Source organism: Durio zibethinus, chromosome 1 (genome assembly GCF_047325235.1).
Source record: "Durio zibethinus cultivar Kanyao isolate XHJ-2024 chromosome 1, ASM4732523v1, whole genome shotgun sequence".
Classification (NCBI taxonomy): domain Eukaryota; kingdom Viridiplantae; phylum Streptophyta; class Magnoliopsida; order Malvales; family Malvaceae; genus Durio; species Durio zibethinus.
Window position 1 is genome coordinate 7946358 of NC_143162.1, and position 19735 is coordinate 7966092.

General features: G+C 32.7%; 2 protein-coding genes, 2 long non-coding RNA genes and 1 pseudogene across 5 annotated transcripts; 3 read left to right on the forward strand and 2 right to left on the reverse strand.

Annotated features, from left to right (window-relative positions):
* Nucleotides 1-1294: 1294 nt before the first annotated feature.
* LOC149520321 (uncharacterized) lies at nt 1295-3025 on the reverse strand. Its single transcript, XR_016342324.1, has 3 exons — nt 2736-3025; nt 2038-2101; nt 1295-1594 (listed from the first exon to the last, which is right to left on the reverse strand). It is a non-coding gene; the product is annotated as an uncharacterized LOC149520321 (long non-coding RNA).
* A 1232-nt stretch (nt 3026-4257) lies between these two features.
* LOC111310637 (uncharacterized) lies at nt 4258-5452 on the reverse strand (annotated as a pseudogene).
* A 2789-nt stretch (nt 5453-8241) lies between these two features.
* LOC149520322 (uncharacterized) lies at nt 8242-9543 on the forward strand. The gene has a single exon (XM_089761990.1). The coding sequence runs from the start codon at nt 8813-8815 to the stop codon at nt 9317-9319; it is 507 nt and encodes a 168-aa protein (XP_089618116.1). The 5' UTR covers nt 8242-8812; the 3' UTR covers nt 9320-9543.
* A 529-nt stretch (nt 9544-10072) lies between these two features.
* On the forward strand, nt 10073-12715 carry LOC111311984 (proteasome inhibitor-like protein). Of its 2 annotated transcripts, XM_022911880.2 has the most exons (9): nt 10074-10385; nt 10464-10635; nt 10757-10906; nt 11088-11177; nt 11838-11915; nt 12017-12048; nt 12136-12199; nt 12299-12376; nt 12483-12715. In XM_022911880.2, the coding sequence occupies exons 1-9, from the start codon at nt 10211-10213 to the stop codon at nt 12556-12558; spliced, it is 915 nt and encodes a 304-aa protein (XP_022767615.1). In that variant the 5' UTR covers nt 10074-10210; the 3' UTR covers nt 12559-12715. The 2 variants fall into 2 exon arrangements, with proteins under 2 accessions (XP_022767616.1, XP_022767615.1); XM_022911881.2 differs by lacking the exon at nt 10757-10906 and having other exon boundaries at nt 10073-10385.
* A 2746-nt stretch (nt 12716-15461) lies between these two features.
* On the forward strand, nt 15462-16698 carry LOC149520323 (uncharacterized). Its single transcript, XR_016342759.1, has 2 exons — nt 15462-15626; nt 16155-16698. It is a non-coding gene; the product is annotated as an uncharacterized LOC149520323 (long non-coding RNA).
* Nucleotides 16699-19735: the final 3037 nt, after the last annotated feature.

Sequence of the window (19735 nt, forward strand, 5' to 3'; positions counted from 1 at the left end):
GTAAATTATGGATAATTTATTATATATCAGTAATAATTTAGTAGTGAATCATTGATAATTTAGTAGTAAATCATTAATAATTTTATAATAAATAATCAAAAATTAAGTAGTAAATCAATGATAACATAATCGTAAAAATATAAAAATATAATAATAAATTAGTAATAATTTAGTAGTAAATTATTGACAACTTAGTAGTAAATTGATAACTTATTACTAATTAACTAATAGTAGTAAATTACTAATAACTTTGTTGTAAATTGATGATAGTTTAATAGTAAATTAGTTAATCAATGATAACTTTGTAGTAAATCATTGATAAATCGCTAATAAATTAATTATAACTTTATAATAAATTATTAATAACTTAATAATAAATCATCAACAATTTAATTGTAAATCATTCATAACTTAATAGTAACTTATTTTAATAGTAAATTGTCCATAAAATAATAATAAATTATTGATAATTTAGTAGTAAATTACTGATAACATAATAGTAAATCAATGATAATTGAATTGTCCATCATTGATAACTTTTTTGTACTTAAAGTTGCTAAAAATGAACCCTTACTATTAATAGAAATGAAGTTAGAACTTTTATTTGGGGGAATAGGATAAGCTTAACATGAAGCTATTAAAAAAAATCTAAATTTAAATAAAGTAACAATGTTATTGTATAAAAAGGAAATAATTTCTTAGTTGAATTGTTAAACTCCTAGATTTATAATTATAAATGCATACTAATATATTAGTAAATTAAAGATATTTAATAAAAAATAAGTGATAACTTAATAGTTAATCATTAATAACTTATAATAAGTTATTATTATAAGTTATTAAAAGTATATAATAAATTACTAGAAGGTTATTAAAATTATATCTAAGAGGTTACAAAATTTTTTTAAAAAATTATAAAATTTATATCAATAATTACGAAAATTATATTATAAGTTACTAAACTAATATCGAAAGTTACCAAAATTATGTTGATGATTACCAAAATTCTATCAAAAGTTATCAAACTTTTAATAAAGGTTATCAAAACATATAAAATGTTATCATATTTTACTTATATAATACCAAAATCAAAATTAAACTGCTAATATTTATTATTATCATCATCATATTATCAAAAAAATTATTTATTGAATTGAATTTTTAAAGATAAAAATTTCGCACGTCTTGCAAACTAGTTCACAAATAAGTCTATAAGTAATGTATATGATTTGATATTTAGGGCCTCAGTAATCACTAATAAAAGGCGGTTCACGAACAAAGACTGTTACTCAATTTAAAATTAATTAAAAATAAATGAACAGATCCAATTTTATTATAAAATCATAGAAAATTCGATTTTTAAATAACTACACTTAAACGAGCCCATCGCACATATTATGAAAAACAAAAACCCACCACCTCATAAACTTGAAAGGGATAACTAGTAAGAGTAATAGGCAAGGCAAGACAACAGACAGAACAGAAACTGCTGATAACATGTTAGAAAAAAAAAATCTGAATTCATTAGCCTTTGGCAGCCAAGATTGTATGAATCCGGGAGCGACGTTGACTCGACAGCCAATGGAATTGAAACCTGAAAGTTCAAAGGTTTCATGATATTTACAAACGACCACTCCAATGGTCATTGAACCTTCCATTACAGTTCATTGCACCGGCTAAGTAGCTATATGGTAAGGCCTCAACAAAATCTTGACCAAGCTAAAACATATTTCATGAATTAATCAGAAAGCTTTCAATGAGATCCTGACTAGTGGTTATAAATTAATCCTAAATAATTACTGTCGGCCAAAAATGAAAGAGACAAATCATGATCTTAATTCCACCATCCCATTTTCAATTAGAGCAATATTATAGTGATCAAATAAATTATTATATTAGCTATAGGCTACAGCAAAGCAAATTGATACATGCATCAAACTTTCATTGCCGGATTGTTGAAAATGAATTATAGTGGGGGAAAGGATTAGCTATTAGTCATGGCAACATTAAACTGGTTACAAAAGGAGGACATTTCACCTGTACTGTAACCTTGTCATTCCACAATTCCGAGCTGAAGCCAATACCACTAGAAGATGTGGAACTGAAAAATAAAAGTTAAAGAAGGGAATTGTTGAGTTCATGTACTGTTGGCTTGGCCCAAAGATATCTGTTGACAAACCTAAGCACAAACTAATAATGGCAGATATGCTACAATAGATAACGGAACAGGTCACGAGGATCGGCTTGAGTGGGTGTTGATAGGATGAAGATGACGAGTTCAAAAGCCCACTAAACTCTTGGTGCTTCTGGGGTAAAAGGGTGGGTGATATGTGCCAGAAGTGTAGCTGATGGTTGACACTATTGAAAAATGAAGTGTGGACAAATTATGGAGGGGCGGATAGTGCTTCTAAAATGGTTGGCTTGAGTTAAAAGGTACCAACGAGAAGCTGTTGAAAAGTGTTGAAGGTGATTCTCTGTCATTTTAAACACAGATAAGAGATAGGGGCAATACCTCTTCAAGTGGAATAAAATCTACCATCTCCGAAAGAAAAGGACAATGGTTTTATTGATTGAAAGTTGGAAGGTGACCCCAAGTACGAAGAAGAAATCACTCTGGTGGTAGAATAGATCTATTCTAATAAGAACAAGTTGAATTTTAGCTCTATCTACAGTTCACATTGAGGAATAAAGGAATGCTCCTAACAATCGACAGCTTGTTCCTTTTAGAATCAAACCTTCTTTAACAGCAATTTGTTAGATCCAATTCAACAATCAATAAACCTTATCCCTTTAGATTTAGCATCTGCATGCACGTATTTTTCTGAAAGAGAAAGATTAAAGATATGTTAGGATGATTCAACACAACTTAATCCGATTAAAGTATCAAAATATATTGCATTTGACAGCAAATGAAGTGCAACAAATTGCAGAAACATTTTCAGTTCGATTTATCTGCTGTCTAATGTCACGTCTTATTGTAGGAGAGTAACATGGCAACAGAAGAGAATCCTTCTGAAATTTCTAGTTTTCTTTTCTTTCTATTACTTTTATCTCATACAACATGTTGCAATCACTCCACATCCAGTTAACCTCAAGAAACAGAACCCCTCCAAGTAAGCAAGCTATCATAGTAATCTTAATTACCTAGGATGGTGTCTTGCTGGATTTACAGCGGCAATATATCACCAACACCTAAATGAAAGATGATGTCAGATCTTTCAATATGATCAGCCTATTTCTGTGGCTCAAACCTTAATAGCTGCAGAAAAACAAAATTAGCTGTTTGGAATGACAAAGGTGGAGAAAAACAAAGCCTCCATCATCAATAGATCAAGATCAAGTCATTAACCATCTTCACACTTTACATGGCCAATAGAAAATCTCAGAGCCCATATCAACACCACATCTATCACATGCTCATTTCAACTACCTTTCCAGCCCATAATACCATTATGATATCAATCAACAAATTTTGTACTAGATGCAACCATAGTGCAGAACCAGAAAGTGCAAAGTTCTTCATAATACTATGTAAAGCTAGCAATAATTTTGGTGTCAACCAGCCGATGATATGAGGACTTCGTGATTTGCAATAATTCTGCATCCGCTCCATCTCATCTCTCCATGTCAGTTATATCCAAAGATCCGTGTCCTGTTTAAATTTGAGACCTCAATTTTTCCTTTGAAATCAGAGGCTATGTTTATCCATGATTAATTATTGGAAGAGTAAAGGTTAGACTTCGGCTGGAAATTTAAGAGATTTCACATACAATCCTACTCAATGTTTGAACCTCTAGATTATTAAAATGTAGCTATAAGAACAATTGGTATGACTCAATTCCAGTCAACTATGTCTAGCAATTAGAGTAAGCTTGAATTCATAACCTACAGATGAAAGCAATTTGCAGATGGAACAAGGTTAGATCAGAACAAATTGCAATCAAATTGATAGCTTGAACATTGGAATGTTGGCTCGTAGTTTCTTGTCCCTTTACTTCATCTACTGTAGACAACATTGACACAAAATTTGATACTCAAATAAGCCCCAAAGAAAATTGCATTCGGGTAATAATTTCCGGTGAAAATATTTATAATTAAACAATTAGGTCCATTTGAATTTTAACTAAGCACTTGACCAAAATTTTTAGCAGCTTGAACTTATCTACTCTAAATGCTTGAGCTAAAAGACCAAACTTGCAAACAAGTGCCAAGTCCATCAGTTTCAGGATACAACAGAAAACTAGACAGACTAAGGAATTTTCAATGAATAGCTAATTATATTCATTCAATTTTAATATACAATTTATACAAATGTACATTCAATATTGTCTCATACATCAAACACAAAAAATTACAACCCCTTTAAAAACATTCCATCCATAAAGAAGTGAGGCATTTTGGGGAAGAAGAAGAATATTACCAAATGAAGCATGGCCTTTTTTTCCTTCTCGCCTTGAGAATCTTACCAGTATCAGTCATTCTTTTCAATTAATCCCATAACTCCCATCTCTCTGCAAGCTCATATCATAAACTTCAGACTTGAAATTACTTCTTTTATGATAAATATCAGCCTTCAAGTTACTTCCATTATCATAAACCCCAGACTTCAAATAAGTTCTCTTCCCATCAGAATTAACCTCCCCAGCAGCATCCAACCTTCTCCTAATTCCTTTCCTCCTCCATTTAACACCGTTCCTTTTCACATTTCTCTCTGAATTACCATCTTCAATCTCAGTCTCCTCTCTCTTATTTTCAATCAAAAGATAAGTATTTTAATCACTCTCTCTACTTCTCAAATGCGGTTTAACACTATGAGCAACCCCCTTAGGAAAAAACCTGGCAGAAGGCAACTCATCAACAGTTTCAAACAACTGGGGCCCATCTTTGTCACTCTAAATATCGAAACCGCCAGGTTTCTGGAACTTGTCAGCCAAGACTTTAACTTCCTCATCACCTGCAACGGATAACAAGTTGGGTACTTTTTCAACGACCTCCCAAGGGCGTTCAAGTTCGGAGACAGCGGCTTTGAGTTCGGCCCTTTTGCGCATTTCATAGATGTGACGTTCACGGCAAGGCGGGCTTTGAGGAGTTGAGTGGCTTTCTTGAATTGCATGCGTTTCCATTGCCATTTCGAGACTCCACCTGGGTAAGTTCTGGGGCCAACTCCCATGCGAATTATGGTGTTGGGTGCGGTTGGGATGGGGAGGGAGATGCTCGAGAGCTTGTGTGAAGGAAAAGGGGGGTTGGGGAAAGGAGGGATTTTGATATGGAGCCGAGATTGAAAGTGGCATTTTCAGGATTGGGGACATTGAATTTGGAGAAAGAACAGGAGTAAAACGATTGGTTTTTTTGGCCTCGAGGGGCTTGAAGAGAATCAGGAAGAAATCGGCAAAGGCTGTCTGAAGCCTGCTAGAAGGTGGAGCTTGTGGTTGTGGATAATGATGAAACGATAAATTAGTACTTTCGATTCAATTTTAATAAAATTTAAATTTGATATAATTATTATTTGATTTATTAATTAGGTAAAATTTAAATATTTTTATATTCGATAAAATATTTTAATATATTTTAATTAATAAAATATTTTAAATTTGAATTGAAGTTTAAATATAAATAATCAAAATTTTTATTGAATATAAAATTTAAATTTATTTTTATATATTAATTAAGATTAATCAAGTAAAATTGAATAATTTATTTTTATATCGAATAGAATTTAAATTAAAAAAATAAAAATTGATTGAATTTGAGTTGAATTTCGAATTTCAAATTTAAAATCGAACTCAAACTTGAATTTAATATTGTATTAATTTAAATTCGATCGATTATATCATTAATTGTGAGTCTTTTAGCATAAACAAGATTATCTATTAAGCCATTGATAATTCAATTTTGATGAAATTAATTGATTTAATCAATTTAATTCACTTAATCAATTAATTATTGAATTAACTTCCATAAGTTAAAAAACGATTTTAGTAAAATTTTGATTTTTGATTAATTTGATTTTTAAATCAAATTAATTAAAAAATATAAATTTAAATATAAAGTAAATAAAATAAAACATTTTATTTTATAAATTGTTAGAATTTTTAATATAATATTTATATAAAATATGAAAAATTAAATTAAATATAAATATATTTATTATTTGATTAATTAAAAAAATTAATTGAATTGACTGAACTTATTTTAAATTAATTGAATTTAATTTAAAATATTTTTTTGGAATTATATTTATGTTCCCTAAATGAATTGGATTTGGATTGGAACCTGTAATCATTTTGTTTCTGAGATAAACGGATCTTTTAGGTGTCAACCTACGTAGATTATGTTCTAAGAAATTTCAGGACGTCTAAGGCCTCCCCCATGGCTTCCTCTTCTCATTGGTTCAGGTTTCATTAACTCGGGGATAAATATGATTGAAATATCAAAAACAGAAAAGGGGAGACAACAGCTATTGGTTTAACTGTATGTTTGTATGAATTTTGTTCCAAAGGTGGTTTGTGCGATTTTCTTAAGCCATTCTCTGTGTTTCCTTTGCAAAATCAATGAGAAAAATTTTACATTTCTTGTTGCGTCAAGTACTGTCCCTTTTCTTTAACATCCCGTGAATCTTCCAGTTTGGAAAAGGATAAAATTTTTCATATTTAGTGAAAATATAGGTAACTCCACGATGTAAAGATGCATGCAAACTAAATTTTAATTTTTAAATAATTATTGATTTCACTAGTTTCTACATGGTGTATCAGCTAAATATCTTGCTAATCAAGGAAGGGAAAACATATTCAGATCCAAAATTTGTTAGAACTCTAGTCTGAGATCAGACCTGTAATGTGTCATTGCTGCTGAATATGTCCCATGTTTTTATTACTTTGAAGCAAGATAAGGTGGGTCGAACGTAAGGTGTCAGAAGACCCGTAGCTTCGTGTTGTGTAACAGCCAATGAGGGAAGCCAGTTGAAATTCGAGAAACAGAAGCTCAAGATAACTTTTGGTTTGGTTTTAATTCATCTGCATTCTTCGCCGTGTTGTACTTTTAACACTAAATTATAATCTTGTGAAATACAGGTTGGCATCAAGACCGCTCCAGGGGATGATAGTCAGGCCGACATCAAATCTCTTGCACGTGTAAATGACCAGGTTGTTGCCTCACTGGGATTGACCATCACCATGCAATAACCTCCACAGGATCTCCAGCAAACAATTTTGGGTTAATTATGGTTTAGCAAGCAACCTAATGCAAGCTCAGGGTTATAATAATTCAGAAGACAGTAAACTGACAGGACCTGCTTTATTCAAATAAACCTCTGATCTGATCTTTTCTCTCCATAATGGTTCAAACCCCAGTTGTTTCCCATGCGAACAGCATCTATATTATTTTATTCCCTTGCTTAGTACTGCTAATTTAATGATGTAACAGCAGCTTGCTAGCTAAAGCATTATGTGCTCCGGTGCAACGTCTCAAGTTTTTGGAGCATCCTACCGCAAAGTTGGATTACAAGTTCCAAGGTGAAATTCTTTTTTTTTTTTTTTTGAAATGATTCCAATCCCTGCTATAACACTACCGACATTGTATGTTTATTCCTCTACATTCCTCTAAGCAACTTCCGTATCGTTGAATCAACCTTATTATTGTTGTACCTGTAAATAAGTGTAATTGGTTGATTGGCATAGACATGTTTGGGCAAAACTTCATGTGGTTTTTGAAGTGGTTGTAATCATCTTGTGGATTTATGATATTTGTTGACACTAGTAAATTTATGATTGTCTGTTGAAAATCTCAAGCAGCGGATCACGAAATCCGAGTGTTTCCAGAAAGGAGATGTTTCTGTAATTCTTCAACTTTACATCATGTAGTTTGAATAACTTGATTAACCATTTTGCTCTAAATTTTTACGTCGAGATGGAGAATTACAAAACGCTTCCTGTAATCAAAGACATATTCAGGACAATGCCTTAATAGGCTTAACGTGTCGTTGTGCTTCCATTCGAAGAACATTAGACATGTTCAAGACTTTTAAGTAGCAACATTCATCCAACACTTGACAAGTTATCCTGTAGAGGAACAGTACCCTCAGCTTAATAAGCTAAATATAATAGTGCAGAGTTTGACTTAAATTAGTTTTTCAATTAGAAAAAGGGTGAATAAACTTTTAATATGATGACGTTCCAAAAGGCAAGATGGAGACGGTATTCAAAATGATCTTTACTTTATAAGCCAATGCTTGCTTTGGCTTTGACAGTGTACTAACCTAGGCTTCTCGCAAATTGTAAGTCTCTTCCCATAACTCCTTTCTCTCCACCACTGTGGGCGGCAGGTTTGGAAGTTTGATGAGTACTAATTTCCTTATTGATACCCCAATGCTGTCTTTGTATGGCTCTTTTTGCAGCTTTTCCCTTCTATATAAAAATTGGATCCATAGGTATTGGATAATCTTCATCACACCCCCCTCCAATTGTCAATATGATTAATTCAATCATACTGGTTAACAAACTCTACAAATAAACATATTGTTCCCTTGATTGAAGTCTTAGTTGTATTTCTAATATCCTAATGCATGCACGTGTATCTACCTCAATATCCCCCACTCAACAGACAACTCCACTAAAACAGATTAAGAAATTGTAGTAAATTATGCTCGGAATCCGGCAACGGGAAACTTCCATCAGACCCCATCTTATGGGATGCGTTTACAAGCAGTTCTTCTGTATATATAACCGAACCCTCCCTCACAAGGCCAGAAACCAGTCCCTTCAGAATCAGAGGACAAAAGCATCTTTAATTGCCCACCATCCATTTTGATTCAAAAATGGCTCTGTGTTTTCTTCTTTGCTTGGTCTTGGTAAATGCTTTGGTGGCCGTGGCTAGTGAAAATGCTCAAACCAAGCTCCGGTCTAGTTCAGCTGATCTCCAACATCCTCCAGCATCTGCTCCATACAACAATGAAAAACCATATAACCCTGAAGCACCCACGATAAGGAGAATTGGAAAGCACCAGTCGAAAATATTCAAGACCTTTGGCAGTGCACCAGCTTCTAGCCCATTCCATGCTCCCCATACTGAAAATAACTTTCACCCTACTGATGATCACACTGCAGCCGCCACTGAACTGAACAATGGAGAAAACGTGAGTGTTGAAGGACAGGCCATCCATCTTCAAAAGCATCACCATTCCATGGACAAATCTGTCGCCGGGGGTGGTGTGATCCTCGGAGGTCTTGCCACAAATTTCCTGGCGGTAGTTGTTTGCTATATAAGAGCAACTGGAAGACACAAATCAGAGACTCGTCAAAGTACTACTGAAATCACTAAGTGATTTGTATGTATACAATTACATGGCATTGTGAATGTCACTTTCTGCTAAAAAATGTAAAGAAAATTATAAATAGAAAATGGATTGCTAGTTCTTTACATTAGTGCAAATGATATGAATAAAAATTTATCTTTCAGTGATGCTGGAGGTAGTTGGCTTCTTGCTGACAGGGGCCTGGATCATTATTTTGATTGTTAATAAAATTAGTTCCATCTAATATTGAGTTCTGTAATTTACTACCAAGTTTGCCAAATCCCAAATGGAGAATCAATTTTGCAGCGATATTCTAGGCAGGAAGTTTAACATAAAAGGGCCAAAGGCCCAAAATTATGGTTAAGTTTGGTATGGTTAAAAAAAAATCATTGGAACTAGTAGTATTTTGGTTCATTAAATGAATCGGTTCATTTGAGTTGAAAATTCGGATTATTTGTCCAAATTGAATTGTGTTATTTATTTATTTTTAATAATTTTTTAGTTTTCATCAAATAAAATAATTATTTTTGAGAAAAAACAAAATAATAATTAAACTAAAAATAACAACTTTTAAAATATTTCAATTTTGATTTGAATTCTGACAAGCCAAAATATATTATACATTAACAGTAATTTTTGTCCAAAATAGAACCGGAACGGACCAAATTCTAGGATGATCCAATTTCACACTTCACCATTTCAAGGCAGCCCAAAGTCCAATAACAAGGTATGCCAACGTGGGCCAATGTAATTAAAACAACATTGGTCTAATCTCGGGCTTCAATCGAACTGTTGTAGATTCTACTTGCAGCATACGATAGCACAGAGTCTCTAAAACTCGAAAAGTCGCAACCTCCGAGCCACCGACTCACCAAACTGCGAAGCCTTTCTGTAGATTGTAATACATCAATAATCTCGAAGATGTCGAACGAGAGATCAGTAATTGCAGTTATTAGAGCGGCGAGACCTTCCTTTAGGAACGATGCCGAAAGGATCGCTTTTGCCGTTCACGCCTCTTTTCTTTCATCGGGTTTTGTCCTCACCGCCACTGGGCCTGACGCTTTAGCCGACAACGTTCTCTCCTCTCCCTCTACTGGTATTCCTCGTTTTACTCTTTGTCTCTTGATTGTTAATATTATTCTTTCACTTCCTTGAAAACGTTGCCGTTTTCTAGATGAGGTGGGAATCGATAAGTGGAACGAGTTTGAGGATCATTACGCGTTTGTTTATATCAATCCCGAGAAAGGGACCAATAAAGTGTTGATTAAATGTCTGGTAATGAATGGGCAATTGCTTGTTGATGCTTTGGCTCATGGCAGTTCTCAACCTGTTCATCTCGAAATTGAGTATTTATCATTTCCTTTTTTTTATATATATATTGGTCTCTATTTTGTTGAATTTTTTTCGAATTTGTTGAATTTTTTGGTTTAAATTGAATTTGTTGTGGGGTCTGTTTGGTTATTCCAGCATTGATAACTATGTTGGGGACAATGGAAGTGGAAATTACTCTGCACAGTATAAGAATTTAGAGAAGTTGGTGAGTAGTTTGGACAAAGAAGTCATATCCAAGTTATATGGTTCATCTTTGAAATCGAGTTCATCAAGTAATCCTTCTAGGTAATTAAGCTAATTTAGGCTTGGCCACGTTAGTTTTCGATTACAAGTAGCTGCCATCAGTATTTCTAACGTTTGAAATTCTCTAGGAATTGATTACAAGTAGCTGCTATCAGTATTTCTAACTTTTGAAATTCTCTAGGAATGAATAATTTTTTTTCACATTTTACATTGTGTTTTGTAGTTTAGAAACAGGTGAAGGATCAAGGCGTGATGTAAATGATGCTGGTGTTAGAATTAATGAACCAACAGGCCCTCAACCCCATCCTTCAGGGTATCTCTTGCATTCTCCTTTTTTATTTTGGTTTAATCCAGTTCGTCCATAATTGTTCATGGCATCTGCATGCTTTATTTTGGTCTTTCTTTATATTTTTCTACTTTTTTGTAAACTGCTTTTTTCTACGTGATAACTTTACAATCATGAAACTTATGGTACATTGTGATTGATGCAACAAATCATATTCATGTACTTCATAGTCTTAATTTATTTGTCAAAACTTCATTACTGAGGTTAAACTTTCATGTTCATATAGGTAACCAAAGTTAGATAATACTTGATATCTGTTGACCAACTTGAGGTTTAGGTTTTTTGACAATGTCTAGATACATATAATGTTTCCCGATTTAGGCAAGGCTCACTGGTAGCTTTTGTCATTTTGGTGTAAGTGCCTTTAGAGAACAATTTATTTGCATATTACATTGGAAAAGCAAATCTGTGATTGCTCTGATATTAGCTGCCAATCATACAAAACCTTAAATAAGATTGGACATGTGCATGTTATAAAAGGGGAAAAAAATTAGTATGAGACTGATTTTTTTTCAGTTGTTCAATGAACTTTTCCTTGTCTGTGGGTCTAATTAATTGTCCGCATATCTCCATTACTTTCCTCCCAATAGCTCATATGCTCATCAAAATTATAAACTTGCTTTACAGGGTATTTATTCCCTCAATTAATCCTATTGGTGGTAGTGATCTCTTTCCTGGGCCTGGTGCTGGAATGTATCCTACCAGGTACTTCCATTCCAAATCAGTGTTATAGTGGTCACCACTTGTTAACTGGTTGGTTTTAGTTTCTGACTTGAGTGTTGTGTTTTTTGTTAAATGGCGTTCAGGGGTGATTTTGGTGGTGGCGGCATGCTTCTAGGTTTGTAACATTTGTCATTGTACTTGTGGTGAATTGGCATGTCATATTCCTCTTGTGGCTTAATTATATATTATAATGTGGAAACAGGACCAAATGATCCTCGTTGGTTCGGTGGAGTTGGTGGAGAGCATGGTTTCCCTGGAGCACAACCGTGAGCTCACTCTGTCTCTCTTTCTCTGTGTTTATGTGTGTTTGTGTTTGCTGCTACTTTGTACCAGAGATTTTATTCTGGATGGATTGTTTGAAACAGGGGTGTTCCTCCCGGTGCACGTTTTGATCCCTATGGTCCACCTGGTGTTCCTGGTTTTGAGCCTAATCGATTTTTCAGGTACTTTAAAACTTGCAGTTACTGTTTTGGATCCATTGCGATGATTTCTACGCACTTACGATCTAAGCAATAACATGATACCTAATTACAGTATTTTCTCTTGTAGAAATCCACCAAGGAGACCTGGGGGTGGTACTCATCCCGACCTGGAGCATTTTGGAGGTGGTTCAGATTACATTTAGATGCATCTGAAAGACTTGGGGTCCTTTTCGCTCGCCCTCTGAGTATGATCCCCTTTTTTTTATCTGTTATATAATATGGTGATGTAGAAGGATCTAAAGGTTGTACTTAAAACATATAATATTAGTTATCCAGCTATGCGACCAGACTTTTTAAGCATGTTAATAGTTTGTGCTCGTAGTGCTGACATATTTTGAATCTATTTGGTCATACACTATTTCATTTGGTCATGTCAAATCAATCACAATCTTGCCTATCAGATTATAGAGCTAATAGTGATATGAACATTTGACTAATGTTAAGAAAGTAGAGAATTGAGAACCTTGGTGTATTATTGAAAACTTTATTCCCTTCATTATAAAATTGTGGAGAATGTGAAAAACAAGAAATGCAATGTATATTCTTTACTATCTCTATAAATGTCTTAAGTTTTCTTAATCATTTTAAAGTATTGGTAATCAAATCTACAGTGTTGATATAATTTTAACATTTTATTTCTTAGTTTAAAACCAGCTAATTTTTACTATAATTGGAGCGTATTGCCAGCTCGGTATCATTGAGCATGACTATAAATCATGCGGGCTCTCCCCGCGCAGGTTCGAATCCTGCTACTCACGTTCGTCTTAAGTTTCACTTGGTCCTATGCCTGCAAAGCCATTATTTTTTTAATAGATAACATTTGATTAAGCAACGGATCATCATTTATTTAGAAATGAATAAAAACAAGCATCTAGTAGAATTCCTTGTAGTCAAGGTCCCATCCAATCAATTCTTAGTCAAGTTCCCATCCAATCAATTATCAGTTGGTGTAACTGCGTGGCTTAAAAGTTAAACCACCAAACCAATCAGAAGCATCCCTGGTCTTTTCTCCCCCAACACTGTTTTCATCCTTTTGATATAAGGTACTTATGTTCATTCAGATTGAACTGATAAACTCGTTCATTAATCATCATAAACTTAAAATCAGGTCTTCCCCTTCATCATTTCATTTTTCCCCCCCTTCTTTTAAAGTGGTTTACACGATGTGGTTCAACTTTCAAGTGATTAATTAAGTAGAAAATAATATAATATAAATATTTTAAAATATGTCAACCGTATTGTAATCTATTAATAAAATATTAGTCTTAGTTATAGTAATTAGATTTAACTTTTGATAAATTTAAATATCTAAAAAGAATTCCATAAATCCTCGAAACTGTATTCTATTAATAAACAAAAATAAGGAAACATTTCATTTATTATCGCTTGAACAAGTTTTTATTAGCGTATACCAAAAGTTAAAGTTTAGCCATAAATCTCAAGAGACGCCCCAGATCACTCATCTATAATTCTATATGATGTGAATTTGTGGAACGTGGGTGAGCATCTGCTGCAAAATTCAGCCAAGAGCAATTGACAAGGAATCAGGAGCCAAGACCCAGAAACATCTCATATATGCAAATTTTTGTCTTGTCTAATCGTGCAAGTAGTAGGGTCGTGGTACCCGCAATTGCCCATTGACTTAAGGTAGGAAGTTTCGACCAAGTTATCGTTTCCTTGTGCGGTTATGACAGTTCCCCACGTCCCTTTTTTTTTTTTTTTTCTCTCTCTCTCTCTTGGAAACGTACACAAGTTGGAAACGTGTGGCACGCTCTTTAATTTTCTTCTCTAGAAGGCCTCCACGCCTTTATATCCGAGCATTTAGTTCAAACAGAAAAATAAAGCCACCTTTCAAGATTAACAAATACCTGATGTGACTGCTTCTATTAAAAAATTAAACCCATCATTGCTTTTTCTTTTGCTTATATTCAGCCCTTCTGATTGCTTGCAAATTCCAGCGACCGGGGAAAATGGATAAATTCCATGGTTTTCTGCTTCTGATGTTGCTTGTAATCTCCGTTTCTGCATCCCAGTTGCCCCTTGCTTCGTCGGCAAGAACACTTTCCATCCTGCCTGATCAACAAAGTAAGAACCTTTTTGTTAATTTATTCAGCTTTTTTAGTGATTGCTGATTGTTTCATTTTTAGTCGACTTATGGGTTTGTTCTTTATATAATTTGTAGGATACTCGAAGATTTTTGCTACTCTTGGAGTTGTCTGCAAATGTTGCGATGGAACTGGAGGTGAATGCTCCAGTACTTGGACTCAACCCTGCTCTCAGCTCAAGTGCTTGCCTTGGAAACTACATTAGGATTTTGGCCAATTTTTATTCTATGTTTTCACCTTTTGTGGTTGTATCAGGTTCAAATTCTTGTCCTGAATCTTTTGAAGCTTAAGAGCCTTCTTTCTGATTTGTGCTATCAGCTTACAACATTGATCAATATGTTCTTCTAGAACTTCAGTTAGACTACGCTATTTACACTGTTTGTACTTCAAGATCCTTTGAGCTACAGAGTTACTAAAATTTACCGGGCAAAGATTCCATCTAAAACACTTAAACAATCCAGGAAAACCATAAATCAATTTCAAGCAGATAAAGATTATCAATCTGAAAACTGCCAAATTAAAAGCAATACGCGTAGTTTGGCCCCCAAAGACTGTTGCAAATCCAATCATGTAACAGCAAAGTTTTGGTGTCTGGCAACCACTCGATAATTAGAACAAACTATAAATCATTGACTTGGTAAGTCTTTCTGAGATAAACAAAAGCCCTATTCCAGAGCATTGATTGGGAGGTTACGAATGGTGATCAATAAGTCACAGAGGGAGCATCTGTCTAATTATTTTCTCCCATTGCTATCAAAGTTCCTATCTAAAGAACAAAACAATTGGCATAGGTCATTGACTAGGTCAATGAAATTGTCTCTTATAAAAATAACAAACCAAAAGAAATTGTAATTCTAGATAAATTTAGTGACTAACTTTCTTCTTCCTGGAGGTATTTTTTATTTTATTTTATTTTATTTTTATTCTTCTTGGATTTATTAGCTACTGGTAACAATGTTCACATTCTATTTTTCAAACTTTCTCAATGAATAAAGTGTATTGCTATGTTAAAAGAAATTTAAGATTCCTTTTCAGACTTCGGCATTTTGAAAGTTAAAAGGAAACTATTTTGCGGTGATTGAAGAGCTTTTTAGGCATAATTAAAGGTATGGGTTTCTTAAATCCAAAATTTAATTCAGCTGATCATATAATTACTTTTAAAATATAGCACTTAATAAATTTTAAATCCAAATCTTCATACCTATTACATTTTTCTTTATCCTCAAGATTGTGTCATCTTTGTTAAAAAAATACAACTTCCTTCTTAATTTTTCACATGAACACACAATTTGTTACATAGAATAGATAACTATTCATCTTGATTACTAGTTTAAATTTACTTAGTCATAAACCAGTAAAACTTTTTTTTTGGTTAACTTCTTTTTTTAATAATCTGGGCAAAAAGAGATTTGTATAAAAAACTTGTGAAATTTAATTTGATCAAATGTCAAATAACTCAAACATGGGTAATCACAACTAATCAAAATTGTTATCTATCTAAGGTTTAATTAGATAACTCAAGTTATTACCTCAAAAACAAGAAAATTCAATTTAATTATGAATTAATTAGTAGAATTGAATGAAGGAGTTAGAAGGATTTAAAGTCTTAATTAATGAATTTTTTTTTTTTAAAGAAGCATGAGTCTTCCCGTGGCTCGAAGTTTTGGATTTCAGTTTGATACCATCCAGCAGGAAATCGTGGATTGAAGGATGACATACCTGGGCCTGCTGTCATCAATTCCACCTGCGCCTCAGTCGTTTGTCAGCCTTTTCTGTCTTCTCCACCCAAATGGAGAAAGTTGGGCCTAAAACACCCCTCTTTTGTTTTGTGTCAGCAAAACAAAATCCAGGAATTGGAGTGCAGGGCAAAGCAAAGAGCAGTAGAGGCACGTGCGAGTCTCGTTTAATCCTCGTCGGGCCTTGGCCGAATAGAGACATCACTGTCATGCTCCAAACGTGTTTACTTTCCATTTTTCTTCTGCCCTCTTTTTCTTTTTTTTTTTGGTTCTTATCCGCCGACTAAGCTTTTGATTTAGCTTGCCGTTTTGTGATTGCGCTGCTCTTGTATCCAATACCACAGTTTGACTTGGTGTTGCAATTTCATCCATAACAATTTCAACAATTTTATTCTGATATTGAGTTTAATCGTTAAGTCCAAAGATTTCAGATTTTCCTCTTAATCATGAATTCTTTTTACCCGTTTTTGCAAGCTTTTTTTTTTTTTTTTTTTGGGATGACGAATACTTTTGTATTTGGAAACAGTAACATTATTGGTAAACAAAATCTCAAAACTTTATCATTGTCAACAAGAATTTTTAATTGCCTAAATAGGATTGAGTCTGTCAAAGATTGCTTTCTCCATTTGTGCATTGATTTGCTTATTCTATCTTTGCATTTAATGTGATGGTTATCCTCGAGTCATTGCTGCTTCCCTTATCTCAAAATTTCATTGTAAGTAAAATATTTTGTTTTTTTTTTTTTTTCATACACTTGAAAATAAATTTAATTTTAATTATTGAAACAAGAAATTTAATAAAAATTAAATTTTAATTATTGAAAGTATTTTATTATGATTATAATAAATCACAAGATGACTGCTGATTAAATATTTTTATTTTAGTAGTATTATTATCTCTACTTTTCAAGTTTTGGCATGCACAGCAATAGGGTTAAAAAAATAAAAGGATGAGTTAATGCAATTCACCAATGAAAAAGATATTCTATATCAACAATCAATCAATTATTTGGAAGTCAAACTGACAATGATTACTCAAATTGGTCATCCCATTTGATCCTATCCTATTTCGATAGGAAATAACACGAAGGTAAAGATACAAAGTTATGGTAAATAAAAAGAGAAAAAAAAAAAGAGTAAAGATTTGGTGATGTAAATTTGGAGTAGGTAAATTATTTAATTTTTTAGATTAAAATAAAATATATTATATTTAAAAATTTAAAATAAATAATTATAAAATATATATTTGAGATGATTTTAATAAATAATTATTAATAAAATTTAAATTTAAAATTTTATTTATCAAAAAAATAATTTTAATCAATTAAATTAATCCGTATTGGTAAAGAAATTAAAGATGTTCATATTTTCTTTCACTAGCAAATCTAATCTGCCAATGGATAAATCAACAAAAGGGGTAAGAAGCAAATGCGATAGGAACCTTGAGAACCTGACAGATTCTAGGACGACGACACGCCATGTGGCCAAAATTGGACACATTTAGGCCATGCGGCGACCCACGTCGGCGAGCGACTGTGTCACTTGACCCCCTTCCACATGGATTCCTATTCTCTTTTTCTCCAAGCCTGTCCTCACTTGCCATGTGGACCCTTCTCTTCATCATTAAACATCTTTAGTAGAAAATATTTTCTCCAATTGTATCATTGTTAATTGATCTCCAAAGGAATAAGGCTACTAATCAATATCAAATTGTAAACTTCGCTTATCGAAAACATTGAATCACATCACCTTTTTCTCCCCTTCTTCTCTCATGGGTTCCCATCAAATCATAAGTGGAGGCCCCCGGATTTGGACAACTAACTGCTTCAAATTCTCCACAGATATTCAGACCACATAATTTTCTCCAGGGTACAATTCATTAAAATTATTAGTAAAACAGGATGAAGGGTAGCTGTAGTTTGTCCTGTCCATTAGCTCCAAATGAGCAGTGGCAGTCGTGGAAACTGAGTGAATGAAGAAGACCCACCACACCGGAGGGGCTGGTGCGTCAGGATAAAAAGATAAGATCCAAGGGGGTGGTCACTGGTCACTGGTCAAGTCAGGTCTACTAACTGCCATCTTTTGCCCTGCGCCTGGTTCAGGAAAGTGGCCAAAGTAGAAAAGAAGTGAAAGAAAAAGCAGGAAATGTCAAAATTGAATTCAACAAAGAGGCTTGGCCCAAAAAAAGAAAGGGAGAGAAGGTTCTTCTGATTTAGTACAGAGAAGGGATGTAAATAGAGAAAGCTTTCTATAAATTGATTGTGATTATATTTGTTGGTGTTCGTTTATTAAATTTAATAAATGAATAGTATATAGTTTATGAATAAATTTATTTAAAATTTATTTGTTTATTATTGAATTATTATTATTTTATAATAATAATAATAATAATTATTATTATTGTTATATTTTTATTATTTATCTTAATTTTATTTTAAAATTTGTTTATATTTATTTATGTTCATTTATATTTATTTAATTATAATTTATTTATTATTCATGAATATATTTATTTATATATATTTATTAACAAAAATTTAAATTATAATAATAATCATATTTTTTATCACATTACGTTTATTTCGATTATAAAAATAACGGTTGTTATTGCGATCATTACATTTATTATGATTGTGAATTTTTTTTATTTTATATCATTTATTATAAAAATATAATTAATTATAATTATAATTATAAAAATTCTTTTAAATAATTATTAAAATAATTTTATGACTATTTTTTTAGTTATACGAAAAAATTAATATTCACAATTTTTTGTTGGCTTCTCATCCTCCAAACAACTTCTTCACATTTATTTTATTTATTAATAATGTATCATTTCATTTATAAATATTTTATAATAAAAAATTCAGTAATAACGCATTCATTCACAATTTATTTGTTTTCATAAATATTTTTATCTCATGTCTTATATATATTTTTTAAATATTATTGACATATGTACAAATAAAAAATTAAAAGATATAAAAATTATATTCAATTACGGTTTTAATATTAAAGCTAAGACCATTAATTCAATAAACCCAAAAACCAACTAAGTTAGCCAATTTTTTTTTTTCACGAGGGGTGCCTCTTTTTCCTTTCTAACCCAAAATGCTACTTCGAGTTCCAACCATTGATCGCTGCTACTTCATTCGTTGCCGAGCTCCTAACTACCTCTCATTTTTCTTTCTCTTGCTTTTTTTTTTCCAAGTGATGCACCTTTCTCCTTTTTCAAACCTAAAACTTTACCTCTTTACTTGTTTGTTTTTGATTTTGACTTAGTTTTTTAGTTTGATTGAAATTGTGTTTCTTGTTTTGAAGCTTTTCTTAGATAAAACCTGAAGATCTTTTTTAACGAAAAGTAAAATTACGGCAATAACGAATCGATAATTTATAGTTAGACATTTTTTGTGACTGCGACACACAGTTACTACTATGAATGGCATCCTCCGATTTCTTTTTTAATAACGGTGACAG

Coding starts and splice junctions, on each gene's coding strand:
- LOC149520322 (XM_089761990.1), top strand. CDS start 8,813: ATGGCTCTGTGTTTTCTTCTTTGCTTGGTCTTGGTAAATGCTTTGGTG.
- LOC111311984 (XM_022911880.2), top strand. CDS start 10,211: ATGTCGAACGAGAGATCAGTAATTGCAGTTATTAGAGCGGCGAGACCT. Junction 10,907..11,087: donor TCATCAAGTAATCCTTCTAG/GTAATTAAGCTA, acceptor TGTGTTTTGTAG/TTTAGAAACAGGTGAAGGAT. Junction 11,178..11,837: donor CCTCAACCCCATCCTTCAGG/GTATCTCTTGCA, acceptor CTTGCTTTACAG/GGTATTTATTCCCTCAATTA.